This window comes from Protopterus annectens, chromosome 9.part0, assembly GCF_019279795.1.
Source record: "Protopterus annectens isolate FY-2018-M chromosome 9.part0, PAN1.0, whole genome shotgun sequence".
Lineage (NCBI taxonomy): Eukaryota > Metazoa > Chordata > Ceratodontiformes > Protopteridae > Protopterus > Protopterus annectens.
The window spans coordinates 1,057,796,886-1,057,820,171 of NC_056743.1; the positions used below are offsets into that span (position 1 = coordinate 1,057,796,886).

Sequence of the window (23,286 nt, forward strand, 5' to 3'; positions counted from 1 at the left end):
TGTAGCCTTCTCCTTGTCCAGCCTAGTTAAGTGGGACATCAGTGTGCCTGACTATAGAGTTGCTTATTACTAGTGTGTTGGGTATGTTATTTTGCCTTAAGGGCTGTGATTGCGTGACACACTAATTATGTGAAGTATGTGTTTCATGGTTTATGGTGGGGTGTGGAGAGTGCTTGGGTGTCTGCTTTGGAGGTCTACGGTGCTTTTGCAGATTTTTATTTAGAGCCTCCGAGTATGTTTTCCTGTATTTATGCGTGTTATTTGCCAGTGTTGGTTTAGTAGGTCTATGTGAGACTGGTGGTGTGTTGCAAATATTTTCCTTCTCCTCTTGACTGTCAGTTCCAGCCTTGGGTTGAAAGAGCTTTGCCTCCAGTTTGGCTGTATAATTGCATTTCTCACATATATTAGTGTTTGGTGGTAGGAGGAGAGGGTTGTCTGTGCACATGAGGCAGTTGTAACATCGCCTCAAAATGCCCAGATTCACCAGTTGGACTAGAGAATACACCTGAAACTGGCCTTTGGACATGCCTGAATAGGTAAAGTGAGCTGTCTGATTGGCTGGTAGGGATGAATAGATAGCCTTGTCCTTCTGGACAGTATAGGGGGGTCTAGTGCTAGAGTTAATTAGTGCTTGCTGTGAGTTTTGACCAAGTGCTAGGCTGTGAAATGAATGGTTTGAGTGCTTAAGTTGAAAGTTTGTCTAGTTCCAAGGGAAAAATTGACGAGTAGACTTCGTGGAGCTGGGAATAGTTTAACCCTAGCTAACTGGCGCTGCCCGGCATGCAAAATCACACAAATGCATTTTTTATAACAGGGAAATGAAAGAGATAGAAATTAGCCCCAAATGGCCAATAAACTACTAACTTCTGGGATACAGCAAACAAGGAGCACAAATTTCAGAAAGAAATAGTTCAAATAAGCAGGCACAATAAGCCTTTAACCAGAAATTCCCAGCTCAAAAGGGCAGAATCTAGCCTCTCCTCCCACAAGAGCACAGACCACAAACCTTCTTAATGTAAAATAACTGGCCTGAAGCCCAAGTGCTTAAACCAGAACTAATGCACTTTTAGAATAACAGACACTGAGCCTTCATTCAGCAATTTCCAACTTAGAAGGCTGTAAGCTACCTGTCCTGCTACAACAATACAGTCCACAGATCTTCTTAATGTAAAACAACTGGTCTGAAGCCCAAGTGCTTAAACCAAAAGGCTTAGAATAACAGTTACAATTTAATCAGGCTACTACTACCAAGCAGTAATAACTGCAGCAGAATAATACAACTGAGTACTTTTAAGAAGAAGCGCAATCAAAATAAGGTAATAAAGTGGGAAGAAACACAATTACAGTAAAAGCAGAGGAATAAAGTGCAATTTTTATTTATTTTTTTATTATAACAATAGAAAATAAGCAAACTGATTTAAACAAATTACCCAATTAACCAGTAAAAACCTCAAAACTGAGCCCTGGTCCAGCAGTCTTCAAACAAGTTCTAACCACACACTCTTGCCACTAGGCTGCAGGGGAACCTTCTCCTAAAATGATGGCCTGGATTAGTGCTCCAGTTATACAACCAAAGCTAGATTCAGCAGGCCTGAATCTAGTTTATGCTACAGCAGACAAGGCGCACCAATTTAGAAAAACAGTTCAAATCAGCAGGCACAGTAAGCCTTTGGCCAGAAATTCCCAGCTCAAAAGGGCAGAATCTAGCCTCTCCTCCCACAAGAGTGCAGACCACAAACCTTCGTAATGTAAAATAACTGGCCTGGAGCCCAAGTGCTTAAATCAGAACTAATACACTTTTAGAATAACAGACATTAAGCCTTCAATCAGCAATTCCCAACTTAGAAGGATGTAAGCTACCTGTCCTGCCACAACAGTGCAGACCACAAACCTTCTTAATGTAAAACAACTGGTCTGAAGTGCAAGTGCTTAAACCAAAAGGCTTAGAATAACAGTTACAATTTAATCAGGCTACTACCAAGCAGTAATAAATGCAGCAGAATAAACACAACTGACTACTTTTAAGAAGAGGCAAAAGCAAAGTAAGGTAATAAAGCAGGAAGAAACACAAATACAGTAAAAGCAGATAAAATGCAAATTTGTTTTTTTTTTGTTTGTTTTGTTTTATAACAATAGAAAACAAGCAAACTGATATAAACAAATTACCAAAATTAACCAGTAAAAAACCTTAGAACTGAGCCCTGTTTCAGCAGTCTTCAATCAGACAAGTTCAGGACCTAAGTGGGTATGCCTACTCAGATGTTCTCTCTGTATTAGGCAGGATGAGCTAATGAGACTAGACTAGGATGGAGCTGGGATAGGGCTGAACAGATGGGAATGGTAGGAGTGCCTGAAATCAAAATATAATCTCACTGTACTCGGCTGAGTGAGCAAATGAGATGGGCCAAGCAGGAGTGTTCAAACACAAATTTACAGGAGGGGCGGTCAATTCCAAAGCCACCAAGATTAATACCACACAAGAACAGGGAAAGTGGGTGGGGAAAACTAACTGCAGATACAGAGAGCTCACAATTTTCAGTAAACAAATAAATAAGCAGATAAATGCAGTACTATTTTTAACACAATATTCAATGAAACAATAAAACAGAAAAATAAAATGCAGTACTGTCTTATAACACTGCAAGTTTGTATTTATCTCAGCTTGTAATAAAGTTGATGTAGGTATGTAAAAGGTAACAGAACAGCTCAAGTATACAACTATTCAGCATATAATTCTTTTGTAAGCAGAAACATAATAAATAAAAGCACAAACATTATACCTACCACTGAAAAATACTTTCGGTCAAACAGAATAAAAGTAACAATTTGTGATGGTTTTAACATTTCTTTGAACTACCTACAGAGAAGTATATACAACAACCTGAATTTGGTCATATACAGACAGGCTCAGGTTATCATTTCACCATTTACACTTGGCCTATCCACTTAGCATTCATCACTGCCCTACATAGAAACTGTCTGAACTCTTACTTAAAGTACCAGCCTTCAATCAAAGTTTTTTTGGTCTGTGGCTATACAGCTGTTTGGTGAGTGTGTGGTGGGGGGATAGGCTTGCCTTACTATAAAACTTTTTTTTTTAATTTAGTTGCAACTTTGAGTAATTTGTTGCATTTAGCCATAGTTGCGACCAGTGTTTTCTCAATGATATAAAATGAAATTGAACTGTACACTTACCAAGCACAGAACAAGTGCAAAAAATACATGAGTAACAAAATGCACGCAAAAAGGTATTCACCAAATGTGGGAAAGCCCCTTTCCATAAAGTTCTGCAAACAGAATTTATGCACTCACCATAAGTTTAGATATTAATACGTGGACCTCTCACATATGGAATAGTCAATAGGAAGAATCAAGCACCTGTCAGTGAGCACGCAGCACCTCTTGCATTGTCTCAGTGGTCTTATTACTGGCTGGCAGTTAACTGGCAACGGATGGTGAGGCAAATAATGCTTCATGATATTTACTGCCTGGTTAAAGAGGGGGAGCACTAATGAGATGGAGTCGTAGGGGGGTCTGTATACTAGAATGTTAAGATGAGCAGATTTTAATAGTATGGAATACGAGGGGGGTTAAATCTTCTAAGTACTGCACTGTGCACTAAGCAGGCAGGAAGATAACAGGAAGGGTAAGTTGAGCTTAGCTGTCTAAATGGAAGAGTTTCCATGTTTTATGTACTAGGGTTCAACAGTATAAGCAGATGAGATGACACTAGGAGGAGTTTTCAAAGACATTGTATAGTATAATGGTCAGTTCAATAGTAACACTGGATGGGCACTCAGTATCTTGGATCTATGGGATACTTAAATTGCTACACTGATATTGTTCTGCTATTGACAGCAATGAAAGAGGAAATAGGGTGAATTTGGTAGTCAAAGTAACTTAAGGTGTGGAGTCAACAGACACACTAGCCTTAAAGTCATGTCATGGTCAGTTTGGGAAAAGTAGCAAAATAGAACTGTAAAAGCCATTTGAAATCAAACCCTGAAGCTTATACTGACAATGGCTATGCACTACAAAGCTGAGGCCCTGTACTGGGCTGAACAAATTGTTTTAGTTAAGAAAAAATGACTACACTTTCAGTAAAAAACATTAAAAACAATTCTATCAGCAGGAATATTGCACAAAACAAGTACAACATTGTGCGATTTTTTTCTCAGAAAAAATGTATCCACAGCAGTAGAAACCAATCCATCAAACAGTAAAAAAGTGTTTAAAACAACTATAGCAGCAAAAATATTAGAAAAAGAGCAATGTAATTTGATTTTTTTTTACTTTTATGATAATGAAATGCTCAGAAGAAAAACAAATGTATCCACAGCAACTGGAACTAGTCAGCAAGACAGAACTGTAACAAAACAAATTAAATGACTCTCCAGAGCTTTTAATGGTAACTTTCCCATCATAAAGTTTATATACCACAAACACTGAGGTCTAAGTATCTGGATGAGCAAATGCTTCACTTTTAGTAAAAACTTTTAAAAACAATTCTAGTAGCAGAAATATTAGCACACGTACAAATTCCTCCAAATTTACTAATTATGCACAGTTTGATAATCTGAAACATTATCCAATAATTGGGCCAGTTTAGTAGTAGTAAGTTATCTGTCAACTACATTATATGTTATGAAGATGTGAGGTATTACCAGCTATGCCAGAAGTAGGGCAGTGTATGTGTAACATATGCCAGCATACCTAGCTGGAAATTTGTAAATAATTATATGTTATTTGTATATCAAATAGATTTGTACAGGTGCTTGTGTTGAAAGTATATTTGTAAAATTGCTTTTGTTAAAAAAAATGTACCAACAGTGGGTCCTGCTGGACAGGGAAAGAAGTACACTTGAATGTCAGACTGTAAGGTAACTATTGAAATTAACACATTGTAACAGAGGATACTGGAAGAGAAGTAGTTAATCTCAGTCCAGCTAATTTTGAAAAACAGTTTGAAATTAAATTACTTGGTATAAGCCATAAAAATTGTATCTCACAGGTCTCAATGTAGCCAGAGATAAAAAGTCTGTACTAGGAAGCCTTCTGTATTGTCTTTAGCAGTGAACTAATTGCTACTCTGGAAGGGTGGAAGTTGAAATTGCTTTATGACTTCCAGAAGTTACACTAGATCTTAGCAAAGCTTTGGGTGTATAAAGCAACACACATGTGCTAAATCCTGTCAGCTTCTAGTAAAGGGGTAGAATGGGAAGCAGAAGTCAGATGACCAAATGTATGTGATAACATTCTGTAATCCAGAATGCATTAATACTAGATGTGACTGAAGTGTCAGGGTAGCCTGTTTTTGTAACCTGACATAGCAGGATCACTCACCTACTTCATCTTGTCTTGCTTTAGTAAGTAACCAGGAAATAGTAATTATTTACATCAGTCAGGAAAATATAATGAGATTAGTCAAGTACTGTTTTTCTGATCTGTGTGAATGTATTCATCTGTGTTATTTTTAATGTCTCCTACGAGTGAAACTCTGGTGTTTATTGTAAATAGATATTTAGTATTTTCATGTTAATTTATTTCTTATTAAATATAATTAAACTTTTCATTGTGGCTGGTCTTTTAGAGAACTTTTAATATTTCAGAGTACTTATATTTATCTGGTGACACTGTGTCCACTCCTGCAAGCCTTACCGCATTGGTCAAACATTACCATTTGTTTTAGTATTCATTTCACTCAATATAATTGAGTGCCCTTGTAAGAGCATTAGAGCAGCTGGTTATGAAGTGTCTGGGGGCAGTAACTACCTTATAGACTGGGCAGAGGGGCATAGCTATTAAATCTGTGCCAGCCTTTACCAAGCGTGTGTGTGTGTGTGTGTGTGTGTGTGTGTGTGTGTGTGTGTGTGTGTAAAAAATCAAATCTCAAAGAGTGTGTGCGTCAGCTGCTTGCAGCAGGGACACAGAGCACTGGTTTCACAGAGAGAGTGGTGGAGGATTTGGCATGGACACTCGGCTGAAGACTCAACTCTACAGCTGTGTCATTGAGAAGTCTTACTGGGGCCCTGTATAGAGAGAGAGAGAGAGAGAGAGATGGAAACCCAGCCTCCAGACTGAGTGTGTGCCCTGTGTGCTTGATGCACAGAACTGCATCTGTTAATACTGTGTGTATCCATTTTTGTTCCAAGTGAACATCCCTCATTGGTGTCAGTGGTGAGGATTTAGGCTCCTTGATTACTGGTCCAGAGGGGGGATGTCACATATGTCCTCCTTCAGTGGCATCATTTCATTTAAATTAGAATTCTGTATGAAACCAGATGTAAAGCCTATGGGCAATATGTTGAATTTACAGTTTTTAATCTATGTGACTATAAAAACGAAGTTTCAAATATACTTTTAATGAATTTATAAAGCTGGAATTTGTTGGTGTAATACTGTAACTATTCATTGATATTTTCAAGAACCACAATAGTTTATTTTCAATTACATTTAGTGCATTGGATGGTATTTTGACTCCTCATATATGTCTGCAGCTGGAATTAAATGGACAATTAAAACATTTTTTTTTTTCATTTTCAAGTGCAATTCAAAATAATGCTCTTTTAAGCAGCATCATAAAGAAGTCAGTGGGCACACTTGTAAATGGGAGCACCTCCAGAATACAAGAAGTCTGAAATCAGCACCCCTATTCAGGTCAAGCTCATTTATACATTTTTGTTTCTTTTCTTTTTTTAAATTTTTGGTAAGACCCTATTTAAGTTTTTGATAATGTCAATGAACAGGTGAATGGACCAGATTCCAAGAGTTGCTCTCTAATTCTGCCCTGACCTTCTGTGTAAGTGACTTACTACAGTGTAAGACCTATCTATAAATAGGCTTACACCAGGGCCAGATTCCAAAACAGCTGCTCTCAGTTTAAGTGAACACTTACACTGACAGCACGTCTTTTGTAAGTGGGTCCAATGTTTAATAGTTATAGTTAGGAAATGAAAATCCACTACCTTCACAGATTCCAAAAACCTGCATTCACTACACAAAAGAGTACATTAGGCAACACCCTTAGCTAATTATTAATATTAAGGATACCACAAGTTTAGGTATTCATACAACTTGCATTGACAGCTGCCATTGAAGGTGACAAAGGATAATAACAGTCACAAGGTCTTTGTTATGCTAGTGGTGGGTATGAGAGTTTCCACTGCAGCTTAGGTAGGGGCAGTGACAAGAACCATTGGGAAAACCTATTTCTTAATTATTCGATCCTCAGTAGGATTGCTATATCATGGGAATAGCTAAATACTATAAACAAACTATATGAGTAGCCAGAAAGTTGGTTAGCTATGCAATCATCAGTATTTTTTAGTGCTGCATCTTGTGAGGTCTCTGGGCTGGATAGAGTCTACTGATTGCTCATATAAAAAAATGGTAAGACTGGAAGAGTCTTCCTTGCAAATATATATTTATATTTTCTGTCTGCCTATACATATATATATATATATATATATATATATATATATATATATACACACATACACACACACACACACACACATACACACACACACACACACACACACACACACACACACACACACACACACATATGGGTCTACTGCAAATGGTCGAATTCCCACAATCTCAAACTTCAAATGGCCGACCCCATATGACAGAGTTTGTCAAAGGTCAAAGTTCAACCGGACTGCATGGAGATCTGCATACAGCGCATAACGGGAATATTTCCCGTTACTGCACTGTAGTGCGATCTCGGAGTTGGCATATTTAAGTAGGAGGGGTGTGGGGGGTGCAGCCCCAAACACGGATGGTGCGGGGGCACTTGCCCCCCTGCAAAATATTGATTTGATCAGTATTTTTGTTTTTTGCTGGTTCAGAAAACCGGCTTTCGTTATAATGCACTTTTGCGGTAGTGCAGTTTTGCTGTTATGGGTGTCTATGTTGATTGTTCGAGATTTGGGGATTTCGAACAAGCAACATAGACCATATATATATATATATATATATATATATATATATATATATATATATATATATATATTCACTTCAGAATCTCGAATTTCTGAAATCTCAAAATTCATATGATCGAGGTTTTAGAAGTTTGAAATTCTGAAACAAATCCAAAAAAAAACCAAAAAAAAAACAAAACAACAATGGGTAACACACACATATATATATATATATATATATATATATATATATATATATAGGTCTACTTCATGTGACTGAAAGCTCATATGATCAACAACAATTTGACCGACACCAAAACACTGAAAGCTCATATGACTGACAGCTCATAGGGTCGACACATGAAACCAAAGCATTAGGCCCTTTCTGCACTGTAGCACGACCCTGGAGTAGGAATAAATAGTTAGGGGGGTTTGGGGGGCACAGCATCCCATATATGTCATAACTTTTAAACATACATATGGATACTTTTAACTGAGTTTACTATATTCATGTAAATAATGTGAGGGGCTACGCCCCCCCCCAGTGTGGGGTGCTGTGCCCCCACACCCTCCCTATTTATTCCAACTTCAGGGTCGAACTACAGTGGGGAAAGGGTATAATGCTGTGGTTTCATGTGTCGACAATATGAGTTGTCGATCATATGAGCTTTCAGTGTTTTGGTGTCAGTGTTTTGGTTGTCGATCATATGAAGTAGACGTATATATCTAGGACTAAATTACCAATGACATGTTTCAATGAAACTGACATGGTCAAGCACACTTCCGCAAAAGTGCTTTTTCACCAAAATAGCACTTTCACGAAAGTATGCAAAAAAAACAAACAAACAAAAAAAACACTGCATCTAAAAAAAAAACAAAAAACAGTAAACACGTTTATACAGGGGGCAAGCCCCCCTGCACCCCAACACCCCCATACTTTTATATTCACAGTCCGATATCGCACTACAGTGAAGAAAAGGGCATATCCCTTTATTCCCACTGTTCTATGATCTCAGCAACAGCCATTCTGTCGTGTGTTTTTTTTTGAGCTCACTTTAGCGACAATGCATTTTCATATACATATACAAGCACATATATATTAGTGAGCTGCTCATAGTTGATTTATACTCAAAAAAAAAATCTACTTCTGTTTTGACAACAAGTCAGATGGTCAACAGTTGTACAAGTTCAGACAATTTCAGACCTGGGGAACATTCCACTTCCTATGCATTATGCAATCTCACAGATGGAATAAGTAATTAGCCAGGGGTGGGAGAGCTGCAGGTGGGCTTGACCTCCCACTAAAAAAACATTGTTTTAAAAATTTCCATGGTCTTAGGAATAGCCTCGGAACATGCACAGAGGCAGGTTGATGTTTGTTTGCCACCATTACTGTCTCGATATTAGTGACATTGACAACACTGCAGTGGTTTAAGGACTGCCACTATATCCATATATGTATATATATATATATATATATATATATATATATATATATATATATATATATATATATGTATGTGTGTGTGTGTGTGTGTGTGTGTATATATATATATATATATATCTATATATATATATATATATATATATATGTGTGTGTGTGTGTATATATATATATATATATATATATATATATATATATATATATATATATATTCACTTCAGAATCTCGAATTTCTGAAATCTCAAAATTCATATGATCGAGGTTTTAGAAGTTTGAAATTCTGAAACAAATCCAAAAAAAAAAACAAAAAAAAAAAACAAAACAACAACGGGTCAAACGTTTTTGCAGGGGGGGGGGCACGCTCCCCTGCACCCCCACATCCCTGCTACTTAAATATACCAACTCCTAGATCACAATACAGTGAAGAAAAAGGAAATCTCCCATTCCGCGCTGTATGCAGACCTCCATTCAGAATTTCAAAATTCTGAAACCTCGATCATATGGTCTTGACCATATGAATTCTGAAATTTCAGTAGTTTGTGATTCTGAAGGGAACCCATATATATATATATATATATATATATATATATATATATATATATATACATACATATACATGTGTGTATGGAAAGAAAGTCATGTGTTTAGGCATTTTATTTGCATCGACAATAATCTGGATTACAGATACACTCTAAGGTAATTAGTATGCGTATATCTGTACGGAACAACCTTTGTAATAGCAATGCTGATTTTCCAGGCTGTTCAATACAGATTTTCAAAGGGGTGTAACAGTGTTGGATTGTCTCTTCAATAATTATCTGCACCATTTTTACAGACAAAATATACATTTTTGTGCTTTCACTATCAGAATAGTGCATAGGGTGAGGTGATGGGGGCAGTCACTGCAGGAGCAAGGTGTTGGGAGATGCGAGCACCAGGTGACACTCAGAAAGTAGTGCAACACAAGTATTCATTGCTATTTCGTCATTTCTGAATGATGGTTAAGTAAGAATTCAAATACCACTTCAGCACTTTATGTATAAATTGTAAATAGCAGACCATTAGAGCATGTGCACTGTGCAGAGGACCTGGTGCCAGATCAAGGAGCAGCACCTAGCACAAAATGGGCAAGCGATGGCTCTGTTCAGTACAAGTACATAAACTGTAGCCAACCAGATAGCAAAATCACATGATAGTGGTGTAACTTTACCAGCCAATATAATAAATCCTAAATCCTTTTTCTATTCTCTAAAATGCTGTCTTCCGTCACTGAACCAAACTGTCACCACACTGAACCAAACTGTCACCACATGTATTTCAGCACTCTTGAAAACTTGTGTCTTGCATTAGTTCTTGTGATTTGTGATCCATTCTCAACATGTTGCCATCTGCATGTACAACACTGATAATTCCAGCTGTGAGTGGTATAAATAGCTAAGTAATCTGGATGCTTACCTCTCCCCTGCAAACTTGCCTTCGAGTTTTATACTACAGTCCTTCAGTAATTACACCAAAATTTCTTATGCTGAGGCTGTAAAACAATCACTTCAAACTACTCCAAGAAATAAGATTAAGTCTTGGCAAAAATCATTCCAAACATCCACCTCATGCATACCTACCATAAAGAGTGTCCCTGAGTAAAAACACTCAAAATCTACCACACTGAATCACTGCAGCAACAAAGAAATACTTCAGTGATAGGTGACTCTACTGTCAAGCATGCTGACTTGTTACTTATAAGGCTGGGCAAGTAGAGAGTTACAATGGGTCATCTTTACGGAGCCAGGATCTCTGACATTCCATGGCCCATAAGGACACTAAATCCTAGCAAATATGATTATAACATGGTAGTAGTACATGCAAGATTGAATGGCTGCAATGTAAAACATTGTAGGATTTGGAGAGAGACATGTCAGTACTTTCTGCTAATGCATTTTTTTAATTTTGTAATTTTTACAAATGCAAGTAAGACACTGGTCCTAAGTGGAATCCTTCCTTCACTTCAAGTGATGTCTAAATACAAAGAAAAGATAACTGATTTCAATAAATGGTTAAAATGACTGATGTCATTCCAAGGCTATGCACTATGTGTCAACATGGGGACATCATGCTTAACATTCTAGTTTGCTTTAAGGATGGACTGCACCTCTCATTCCAAGGCTTCAACGTTCTGTATAATGCCTTTCCTGGCTACCAGTACCTTGCTTAGGCTAAGTCCAGTTGATGGGTATTGCAAAGTAATGAATATATCAGTCCAAAAAATCTGATCATATTAGAATTTCTCTAGTCAATGCCATAGGTCTGAACAATAAAATTGCCTAGTGTTGAGGCACTCCTGAAGACATTAATGTCTATATAGTTATGGAGATGTGGTTTAAATGCAAGAAAGGCATGCCATCTATACTAGGTTTTGTGCTTTTTGTGTCTTTAGACCAGATGACAACATTGGTGGAGTCTGCATATTTGTCAAGGAGCATATTTCCTCCAATCAAATACCCAAGGACCCACAGACTGAATTCACTAAACTGCAGACTGCTCTAGACTGGATTAATTAACAGCAGATTGTTTCTTTGTCCCCATATGACCACATAACATTCCACAGTTTTCTAAATGAACACCATTATTTTGAGTGACTAACTACCCTTTCCATATATTTTGAGTGACTAACTACCATTTTCATAAGTTGGGACACATATACCCCCAATGTAGGATATGCCCAAAATTTGTAGACTTAAACAAAACATCTACCCTTAAGCAGTTGGTAAACAAACCTACATAACATTCTTGACCTGATTCTTACAAATATGGCCACCTCTTCCACTACCCCCCTTTTATCTCCTTTTCCATTGAAGTCTGACCTCAAACTTGTAACCTTCGCCTTTAAGCAAACAAAAGCTGCTACAGCAAACCCCACTGAATTTATGGCCTAGAAATGTGCCCATCTCAAATGTATGATGAAATGTCAAAATTAATTTACGATTGTACCATCACTGACCTTGATACAGCAGTACTTTACACAACTTCTAAGAAAAACTCAACAATATAGTCTATCAAAAACAAAATCTAGTGCTAAATCTCAAACTCACCCACTTATGAGCACCACCAATTCACCCTCAAAATAGCAAAATGGCCCCCATTGCAGCACAGGGCAGATCTCTTAATAGGCTCTCACATCATCAAAACTCTGCACACACAAACACAAACACAAATACACACACACACACACACACACACACACACACACACACACACACACACACACACACACACACACCAACCGCAAATGCTTCTCCCAAACAACCCCTCCACTCAAACCCTCACAAACCAAGTAACACTGCACAAATCACCCTTCCTCCATCCTTGCTGTTTGGGTATCCCTCCCCCTTCCCCACCTTCATAACTGAACTTACAAAAAATAATCTATAACAAATCAAACTGTACTTGTCACAAAACAGGCCACATTGTGGAAGGGCTTTTCACCATCTACACTTACTCTCTCTCAACTACTAACACCTCCTAAATGTCCCACCATCCCCTACCCTCATTACTCTACAGCATTTCTACCATGATGTAACCAGAAATATAGTCATGTGACTTGAAAATATTGCTTCTGTGCAGTTTTTGTTATAAATTTCAGTTCTGTTTTTAATTAATACAGCTTACTGCCTTTGTTTATTTTGTGTGAATTTTTTCACATGGACAGTGCCTGCAAATGGTCAGATGTGATAAGTGTACCACCCTGTTAAAGAAATGTAAAATCAAATAAAAATAATTGTATAAAATAAAATCCTGTAACCATGTAGAAAATGTATACAGCTAGCACTATAAATAAACTCTACAACAAAGGAAACTCACTTAATTATAGAGTGGATCCAAAACTCTCTTCTTAAGGAGAGTACCAGAACCATTATGAGATAGTGAAAACATTACAAGATCCACCAAAGAAGCCTAAGAACTTAGTATGGCCTCTGAAACTAAATGTAATTGTAAAACCTTCATTGGCTGTGTTACAAGAATCAGTACTCTACATTCCTCTGAACTTATTCAAAATGGCATGGCCTTTTCTGAGCCAAAACATATTGTCAATATCCATGAAAACACATATACTATCAGCTTGCAAGACTTCTCTCCAAAGCCCTAAAATACTTGAGTCCCTTATTTCTTCAATTTTCTCTAAAGATCATTTACTAAAAGTGCTGACCATGACCAAAAATAGTTCCACCATGGGACCTAACAACACTCCTGACGACTTAATTAGTGATGTTAAACAAGCCCTTGCAGACCCACTCCTTAAACTATTTAACGTAAGTTTTCCTATTGGTTTCATTCTAGACAAGTGACTCTCTGTATTGGTCATGCCCCTCCATAAGGGTGACCCAGACAATTACAGACCTATAAGTCTTATACAACTCTCATCTGCAAAGTCATGGAGCATTTTACAACTGACCTCCTAAACTGTGATATTAAGAATCTGGTTAGACTTGACCTACAACAGTCTTTTGTTGTGAAGGGTCGAGCATATATTAAATTAGTTAAACTTTTTTGAAAGTGTTATGGAGGCTGTAATGGAGGCTATAGACTGTAGCTATTTAGTACACATGGTGCATATTGACCTGGACAAGAACATTGGTGTCATTCCTCAAGAAAATGGTTTTAAAAAATTGATCCATATGTGGTAAGAATGATAGAAAACTGCCTGAAAGATAAAACTCACATGGTGCTCTTCAGCAGAAACTTTGAAAGAGACCAAGGATCAGTGCTGGGATCTCTCCTTTTTGGCCTCTACTTCTCAGATCTCCAAGCAGAGAGCCAAGGCCTTTGGCTAACAAAGTTTATAGATGACTGAAAACTGGAAGTTGTTGTTAAGTTACTGTCTGACACTCAAGCCCTATAGTTTGAATTCTCTCTCTTGGGAATTTTTGGCATACTAAAAATGAGCTCAAACTAAATTCTAAAATAGTAGTATTTTCACTTTTGGTGTATACCCCCTCCCTCATCATATTGTATAGACAGCACAGGATTATAAAATGAAAATGTAATCAGAGTCCTAGGAGTTTGGGATGAGATTTCCCTCTCTTGTGTTCAGCATGTGGCATTAGTTATTAGGTCATCCTTTTAACTAGTGCAGATAATTGCCAAAGGATTACCACTGAGGTCTAAAGAGGTAGTCACTCCTTTATACTTAGCATTGATCAGGCCAATTATCAAATGCAATGCCCCCTTTAGGTTGCATTTCCTTAAATACACCAAACACTTAGAAAGACCAGAAAGCTTCCTATTGAAAAAGACAGCAGGCCTAAAGCCCCCGAGCAATCAAAAGAGACTGGAAGCTCTATCCCTTTATTTAGTTTCTTCTAGACTTTTCAGGAAGATCATCATTAGAAAGTTAGCTGTCATGGATCTTATATAACTCTGCAAGTCAAATGTCTTCACTAATACTAGAACCAGGAAGTAAATCTTCAGCAACAGATAAATAAAACACAGTGGAGGGACAGGTTTATAACACAATAACTTTCTTTAAACCGACAGTAGAAGAAATAAATGGATGGATATTCCCAAATTTATTCTAGGATTGACTGGCATGGCCCTCCTGGAGAAAGGAGAAACATTTTGAGGAAAAGTACTGGCAAGACAAATGGTCATAATATTCAATAACCTTACAGTATCTATGAAATCTATGAAAACTTATCATACTCACTGTTTCCTCAGGATCATGGTGAGAAGTGCATCAGGTCCTAACTGCATCAGCCATGATAGTGACTCCACTAGCTCCTCCTCCTGCTCCTTCTCATTGGCTGTTTCTTCTTTGGCAATCTGAGCATCCACCATGCGATAAAACTGATTTTCCTTATCATGAAAATTTAAATCCTTTTTCACTGGAAGAAGCAGAGCATTTGAAAATAACATTATGATTTATTTTTGCTGCAAATTAAAATGTTTTTATTAATGATGATTTTTGACGCAGTCAGTAAATAAACAGGACATGGATTAAAGCCCCACACTAAGGTTCTGAGGCAGAACTAAATGTTGATATTTTACTATAGTATTATAAAGAACTGCTTTCTCAGTGCAGTGCCATATTATGCATGTAAGGACCTGGAGTCTGATGACTTATACAGTTATTTAAGCAGAATGATCTATTTTCTGGGAATGGCAAAAAAATTTTAATTTATACTGGACATGGGTCCATGTGATACACAAGAAAGACAGGCAATAATAATTTTTTCAGCCCCATAGATCTATTCTGTAAGTCTACTTTAAAGTATTTCTATCTTAAAGAGTTACATACATTATGACAGATGTTTAAACTGTAAATGTATTTGCAAAGAATATGTGGCCTACCCAAAACAGGTTATACAGTTTTCATTTGACAACTAAATACTTGTTCAGTTAACAGAGGACATTTCTAGTACTGCAGAACAAGTGGGACAAAGGGGCCAACTGCTGCAGATGCAGGAATGTTCGGGAGTACAATCAGCACTATAGATAAAATGCCAATCCATCCCTGCAACTCAGTGGTGTGATCACTTTTGCTGGTTATCTGGGCTTAAGTGCAGTATTGGTATCGGTAACTGCTGTAGCATGGAGTCAGTATATCTGATACCATTTCTGCAAGATGTGGAGGAAATTCTTTTTAACCTCAGTACAGGACCGAGCCCAATGGTGCCTCTTCCTACACCTGACTGGCCTTTCTATTCTGTGGTTGCAGCAGCCAGGAAATCTCAGGTGAGGGAAGAGTCATAATGTCCACTCATTCATGCCTAGGAATCCTGCATCAGCTCATGCACTGGAGGCATCAGTTGGGTGGTGGGGAGTTGGCCAGCTTGCTGTCCTATAGGGTGGCCTACTCTCTCAGCCAACAGAAAACCCTCATCCCTATTGGTAGATCTTCCATCCTCTACTAAATTTACCCCCCCCAAGGGAAGTGTGCCTCCTTATGATGAATTCAACTCAGTTCACTGTGTGACTTTCGCATGGCAGTGCTGGCTCAGTAGACTTGAGCCCCATTGGTAGACACTTAGTGCATCCACTAATTACCACCCACATGGCAAACCAGAGCCACCTTCCTCACACCAGGATAGGTAAACCAGCAATGGCCATTCACACCCATCCTCCTCTGCTCCTACATGCACCAAAGGCACTATTTGAAATCAGGCTGCCTGTGATATAGTCAGGGCTTTATACCACTGTGAAACAGAGCTGAGGATTTTTTCTTTTTTTTTTTTTGTCCTCAATTTTGGAGGAAAGGTTTTGTTTTTTGGTGCTATTGAGGAGACAGCCACTTGAGAGATTGCCCAGAGCACCAGCTACAGCTCTGGACATTTGTATCTGTGGAGCTTTGTATACTTGTAAAATCCTGTGTGTTTAAAACTAGGAACTACAAGCATTTGTACAGCTTACAGTTAGTGGTACTGGGTGTTGCAGTCATCATTCTCCTTTGTCTTTGCAGGAAATGAATGTCTCACCAACTTAAATTTACCTATACAAGGTTTAGAAAGGACTCTGGACCAAAGAAATACTGAGAATTTTTAAAATTTGCCGGTACTCTTCTAGGCTAACAGAAATTTTGATTAAGTAGTCATTATATACTTTACACTGCGGTGGTGGTGCTGCGGTAGCGTTGTCGCCTCCCAGTTAGACGTTGCCCGTTCAATTCTTAGTTAGAGCGTCTTCTGTATGGCAACATGCGTGAACGGGCATTCCTTCATTGAAGGTTGTGCGTTAGGCCTGGCAAGCCAGCACGTAAAACTCTACTGCCAATCATTAGCGGACCAGAGTTCCACTGTGGCGACCCCTAACTGGGAAAAGCTGAAAGACACAAACAAACAAAGTCATTATATACTTTACACCACAGGAGGGATATTTTGTGGTAGACATATCAAGTGGTGATTTTTCCAGAAGACATTTATTGACTGCTGCTCATCAGATGTATTCAAATAATACAGTCATTCAGTGAGCACAATTCAGTAAATAGGAAAATAACAGAAAAAGAATGTGATATATCAACTGTCTCCATTCATTTTTTGCAGTGGCAGCAGTGACTTCAGATCTATGCCTGGGACAAAACACCTCATAGAAAGCCTTGGCTGTCAATTGTTTATTGTGCTGAATGTGTCATGGGTGATAAAAGACCAGGTTATGTCTTCACGGTGCATTATGCATGCGGTGACTATTGTGAAACTGATCATTCTAATATAATATTAGCCAACAGTGTAAGGGTGAATCATTTAACTCTATTTTTATTATTGCTATTATTTCCCAAGTGAACACTGGCATTCTAAATAAAAAATAATAGTACAAAATGGAGAAGTTTGGCAATACCAAATTCTGCACCCTCACTCATTGCCACGATGATATAGTAGGTGATAAAAGCATATGCAGCTGCAGTTGTGACTAAGTAAGCAATTAAATGAACAGAAATACCTTTTAATACTTGAATAATTTTTCTACCTGTTCTTTGACTTGCATGAAAACTGAAATTCTCTGCAATAGTAGCTAAGGTGTCTTGTATAGCAAAATGATTTAGTGGTAAGGTCTTAGCAGACAGGTGCATAGTAACTGTCTGATGGAGTTTTGCATCAGCTCCACATGTTTGTTTCCATTTTTTCTGGGTACCCCAGTGTCATCTCACCTTCCAAAACTGTCTGCATATGAGTTATATTTACCCCTGCTCTTCTTCATAAGTGTGTATTAGGCTAATGAGCACTGGAGCCTTTTTAAGCCAACCTATGAATACCAAATCACGGACAGGTTCTTGTACCCTTTGTAAATGTAAGCAGGGGCTTGGGAGATGAAATGCTTACAATCAGAGACCTAGGAGATGAACCATTTACAGGCTTCTTATGTCCATTAGAGACACTTGTGCCAAACCAGGGGTGATTTTTTTTTTGGTTCCCCATCCAGTTGTCCAAGTTGCATTTGAGATGGGTTAGGGAGGAACTCTGCTTCACATGGATTGGGAGCCTATTCCAGAAAAGAGGTAGTTTATGAGATGTATACAGGTCTCCCCACGGTTTCTTTTATACAGCAGGCAGGGTTTAAGTCTTTAGAATGGACACTTCTGCTGCTGTTTGTTTTGCAGATATCCAGGATGGTCAATCAGAGTGGAGTCCAAAGGTACCTTGTACACCATAGACCTCTACTCAACTGCCTGTAGGAAGGCAGGCATAGGGCTTTGAGATGGTCTGGACAGGCATGTTATTTATGCCCTGTATTATTTTAGTGAGGAGCCTCTCTAGATGTTCCAGTTGTTGGATGTGTCTGGTAAGGTGCATAGAAAAGAGGGCATTTTACTCAGTGAGAGGTCTGATGATTGCCGAATACTGTGGAACACTGACAGCCTTGGCTATAATAGCCATGCCTTTGTTTATATGTTCCACAATATAAAATGATTTCCTCACTAATGTAAACATGTGATGGTCAAAGGCAAGATTACATCTACATGTGTCCTCTCTACAGGCCATGAGTAAAAAGGGATCAGAAAAGAACCAATTTATTTAGTTGTTTAACAGACAAATAAAATAAAGTCTTTCAACCAGTTTGCAGGAAAAATGAACAATTTCAGAGATGCATAACTCAGAAAGGCTAATATGTGAAAAGCCAGCCTCCCTTTGACTTGTATAGAAACAAGCCAACTTCAACTATACACGACAATGTCTCTCAGGGCGCCATTATGGCTCCCCTTCTTTTTTTTATTTTCATTAATAAATTACCACTTGACCTATACCTGGCACGTAGGCGGGCAGTGGGAAGCAGAATGATCTCCGCACTTGGAATGCATGCAGAGAAATATTTGTGTGGTGCCTGCAAACTTTCAATCTTCCACAAAATTCAGATTTAAGAATTCTCTCAGATTCCGTCTCCTCTATGGCTTTAGTACCCGTCATTCATTAACCTTGCATATATGTATCACTGACACTGAATGCATCACGTTTTGACTTTGACCACACAATTCTTTTCACAGCAATAAACATCAACATATGTTTTATATTGCCTTCACTGTCAAAGTGGTTTCAACAATATGCATAGCAGCAGAGGATCTGTGAGAACAGTATTTGCAGTGGATTTGGAAGGCAGAAAACGTCACCAAGATAACAGTGATGACCAAGGTCTGTGACCATCTTTGCCTATCACGGGTAATGGTGAAGCTAAAGACTGAATACTGCCTATCACGGGTAATGGTGAAGCTAAAGACTGAATACTGCTCAGGACAGTCACTCAACAAAGTATAAATTGTCATAATATGCACTGTTCTCTCAGATTTTAATTCTTGTATAATCCAACCAAAAAATTCCTCCAAATTTGTAAAATATTAGGCAACAATTCACAGTTTTGGAAGCTACTTAAAAAAAAAAAAACTTCTGTCGCAAAAGTAATAGGCATAGAAGTAAGTGATGTTAAGTTATGCTTGAATGTTACCAAAATATGCTTAAAGCATGTTATTTTACTGATATGGTAAAGAAACACTGGTAACTTAACTAGCAACCAAAAAGGCTGCAGTTTTTGCAGTTCTTGACCATCCCATTGACTGACGATTATATGCCTGCATAGGGAAGGGAAAAGACTGTTAAATATAACTTTTCAGAGCAGGCAGAAATACTATCATCAGAACAGCCCAAAACAAAATTATCACCAACATCCTGACAGCATATACAACTGAAAGATTACTTGTTGGAAACTTCATACTGTACTTTTTGTAGCCTACTAGAAAATCAGCGATTTATATGAAAGAACCTTTCTTTACTCCTTTTTTTTCCCTCTAATTTTCTGGGGTGGGTATGCTGCTCCTTGGTAATCGTAGCTGTCCCAGCAGAGAAGCGTCTAATAAAGTACTAGAGTATGACATATTAATGACAAAAATAAAGTACAACACCTTTTAATGGGACAAGAAATAATATATAGGTATATCTGTCTATACGTTCACATATACAGTTGTGCAATAGTACTACACGGGCCCTTTTTCTATTGTTTACCAAACTGTCAGCTCCAAATGTTAGGTTTTGGTAAACTGAAAGCTTTAGCATGGTGTTCACTTTGGCAGGTCACAATCTGTTCTACTTAAATGCATATAATTCATTACTTATCTAATTGGTTTTATAGGAACATCCAACCATAGAAACCATAGCACTAGCACAGCTTTCATATTACTTCTTTCCTTGAGGTTAAGCACAGCATAAAGGTCTGCTAGTAAAGGACGGGTCAGTCACATAATAAACACAGTAACAGCAACAGCATAGTAAAAACATATCATCTTTGTGATATGGCTTTGTCCAGTAAGACAAGTTTGGGACAGAAAAGACACAGAAACAGATTTGTAGACATTGATTGAGTAGGCCACTTTCTCATCAGAGATTGAAATGTAATTTATTTTCCTATGCATTAGTAACATAACCAAGATATGGAACCTTACCATGAATCAGGAGAGCTTCATCAACCAGGACTTGCCAGATACCAATAGCCTGACTTCGGGACTGGATCATGTGAGTCAGACTCAGTAATGCATCTACCAGCTCTTTGCCAGAGCAGCACTGCCTAAAGCATAGACAGAGAGAGAGGTACAGTGAGTAAACAACTGGCAAACTTAGAAGAAGGAAGATAACAGAAAAATTGAGTATACAGGCTAAAAGAAAAAAAAAAGATTTTAAGAGGGAAAGACAGCACAAGAGAGTGAAATGACAAGCAGAATGAGGAAGTATACTGAAAGAAAATGTTAAAAAGAGAAGGAAAAAAAGATGGCAAAATCAGAATGAGAGACAATACAAGGGAAGTGATTGATAAAAAGCAAATGAAATGAGTTAAGTATCCATCAATCGAGAAAAGATAACAAAAACTGACAACAGGTGAAAAACAGTAAAAAAATATGTAAATGGATGTTAGTTAGGGAGAGACTGACAGGAATACACTGGAATAGCAGACCAAGATGCATTTGTACATGCAAAGGAAATAAAAGTGGCAGTGAGGGAGGGAATGAAAGAAAAACAAAGCAAAACTGAATGATGCAGAAAGAAACAGAATAGCACAAATAAATTTAAATGAAATAAAGAATGAAAAGAGACAGAAAAAAGAAGTGAGAAAAAAGAAATACAGTTAGAAGGGGAATCAAGAATTTAAAAAAAAAGAATAAATTAACAGAATAACAGGGGAATGAGCATAAATAAACAATGATAAGTAAAAAGGCAAACTGCAGGGAGGGTCTTGAATATTCAGTATAACAGTATAACCTCATACAGGTTATTTGAACTTTACAGCGTGTGCTCAATAAAGTGGTAGATTTTATTCTGGTGAACCTTCCAGTGCCTTATTTTTGGTTATTAGTATGTTTTCTGGCACTTTTTCCACATTTTTTGTTTATTCAGTATAACCTCATACTCCTGCCATAGGCACTGTTAATGTGTTTTATAAGACTCACAACATTCGTATAATATACAACAAAATAAGACATAAAATGCATCAGAATTTACTTATGATATATAGTATACTTCTGTTGGTAGACTGCCAGTAGAGGGTAGTGTTTCCTCATTTAATAAGAAATTTCACTGAGCTTATATACTGTGAGGTGGTTGTAAACACATAGACCTAAGGTACTATGTTACTTACCTTTTGGGATACTTGGACTTAATTTGTAAAATTGATTCTGTCTATAATTTGATATGTCCTTCAATAGCAGGTTGCACAGTGCTTGTCACAGGAGTTACACTAGAAGGAGAAGGCTCATCTGTCTAGCATTCATAAAATATTAAAGGTATCCAAGGTTAACATGGGGAATATTATCAGCTACCAGAATGTAAATGTATAAAATATAGGGAATGCCTGTCTCCCCTTAACTACAGAATGCACTACATCCCAGCTAAAAATGGTCTACAACATCCTTTGCATATTTGATAAATGTCCAGTCTTAAAAAACTTCATCCAAATTTATGTTCCAGCTAGTCAACTCAGAACCTAAAACAACCACTACTGTCTACTAGTAGAGAAATCATGCAGCCTTTGTGAAGTCTCTCTATTCTTTATCTGCATTACGCACACATGAAGTAGTTATTAACAGACATCAAAAAAAGTACCGGGCCTTCTTCTTCTTCTTTCGGCTTTTCCCGGTTAGGAGTCGCCACAGCAGATTACCTGTCCGCTCATGATTGGCAGTGGAGTTTTATGGTATTGAGTTGCCAGCCCAGCGTCCAACCTTCCACAGAAAGCACACACTCACACCTAGGGCCAATTTAGAGTGTCCAATCCACCTACAGCATGTCTTTGGGATGTGGAAGGAAACCGGAGCACCCGGAGGAAACCCACGCGACCACAGGGTGGACATGCAGACTCCACACAGAAGGCACCAAAGCTGAGGATCGAACTGCAGAACCTCTTGCTGTGAGGCGGCAATGCTAACCGCTGCACCACTGTGGCCGCCCAAAAAAAGTACCGGGCCTTAAAGAAGTTAAAATACAATTAACATCTAGCAAACACATTGCATTGCCTACATGACGTACCACACTGAATAATAAAATTAATTTATCACTGCATTGCTCTCGTCAGTGTCCTTCTTAGCTCACAAGGGGTTGGGAGTTGGCATAATAGCTAAGGCATTTCCCTTACAGTCCCAAGGTACAGGGTTTGATTCTCACCTTTGAGGAGAAATTGGCCAGTCTTAAAATGACCTACCAGGGCAGCTAACCTGGCACACATCTATAAACCAATGAACAATAGACCACATAGCCATATTTGCTTTATTGTATGCATAATAAATAATTCATGCTTTGCTGTTTCTACTCTCAACATATACTCTTCCCTACCAACCTACATGTACTACGTTTTCACTTTATCTAACACTACTACCTACAGCTCTCTGTTAAAACAAAATAAAACTTAAAACTATTACTGTTACTTGCCAATCTTTTATATCATCTTTTTTTGCATATCATC

At 37.9% G+C, this 23,286-nt stretch overlaps 1 protein-coding gene across 1 annotated transcript in view; it reads right to left on the reverse strand.

Annotated features, from left to right (window-relative positions):
- RAPGEF3 (Rap guanine nucleotide exchange factor 3) overlaps window positions 1-23,286 on the reverse strand; it is a 466,244-nt gene that overhangs the window by 262,873 nt on the left and 180,085 nt on the right. The window contains exons 4-5 of the mRNA XM_044083866.1: window positions 20,780-20,901; window positions 15,068-15,245 (exon numbers count right to left, since the gene is read on the reverse strand). Of these exons, the coding sequence (XP_043939801.1) occupies window positions 15,068-15,245; window positions 20,780-20,901 (300 nt within the window). The remainder of the gene's footprint in view (window positions 1-15,067; window positions 15,246-20,779; window positions 20,902-23,286) is intronic.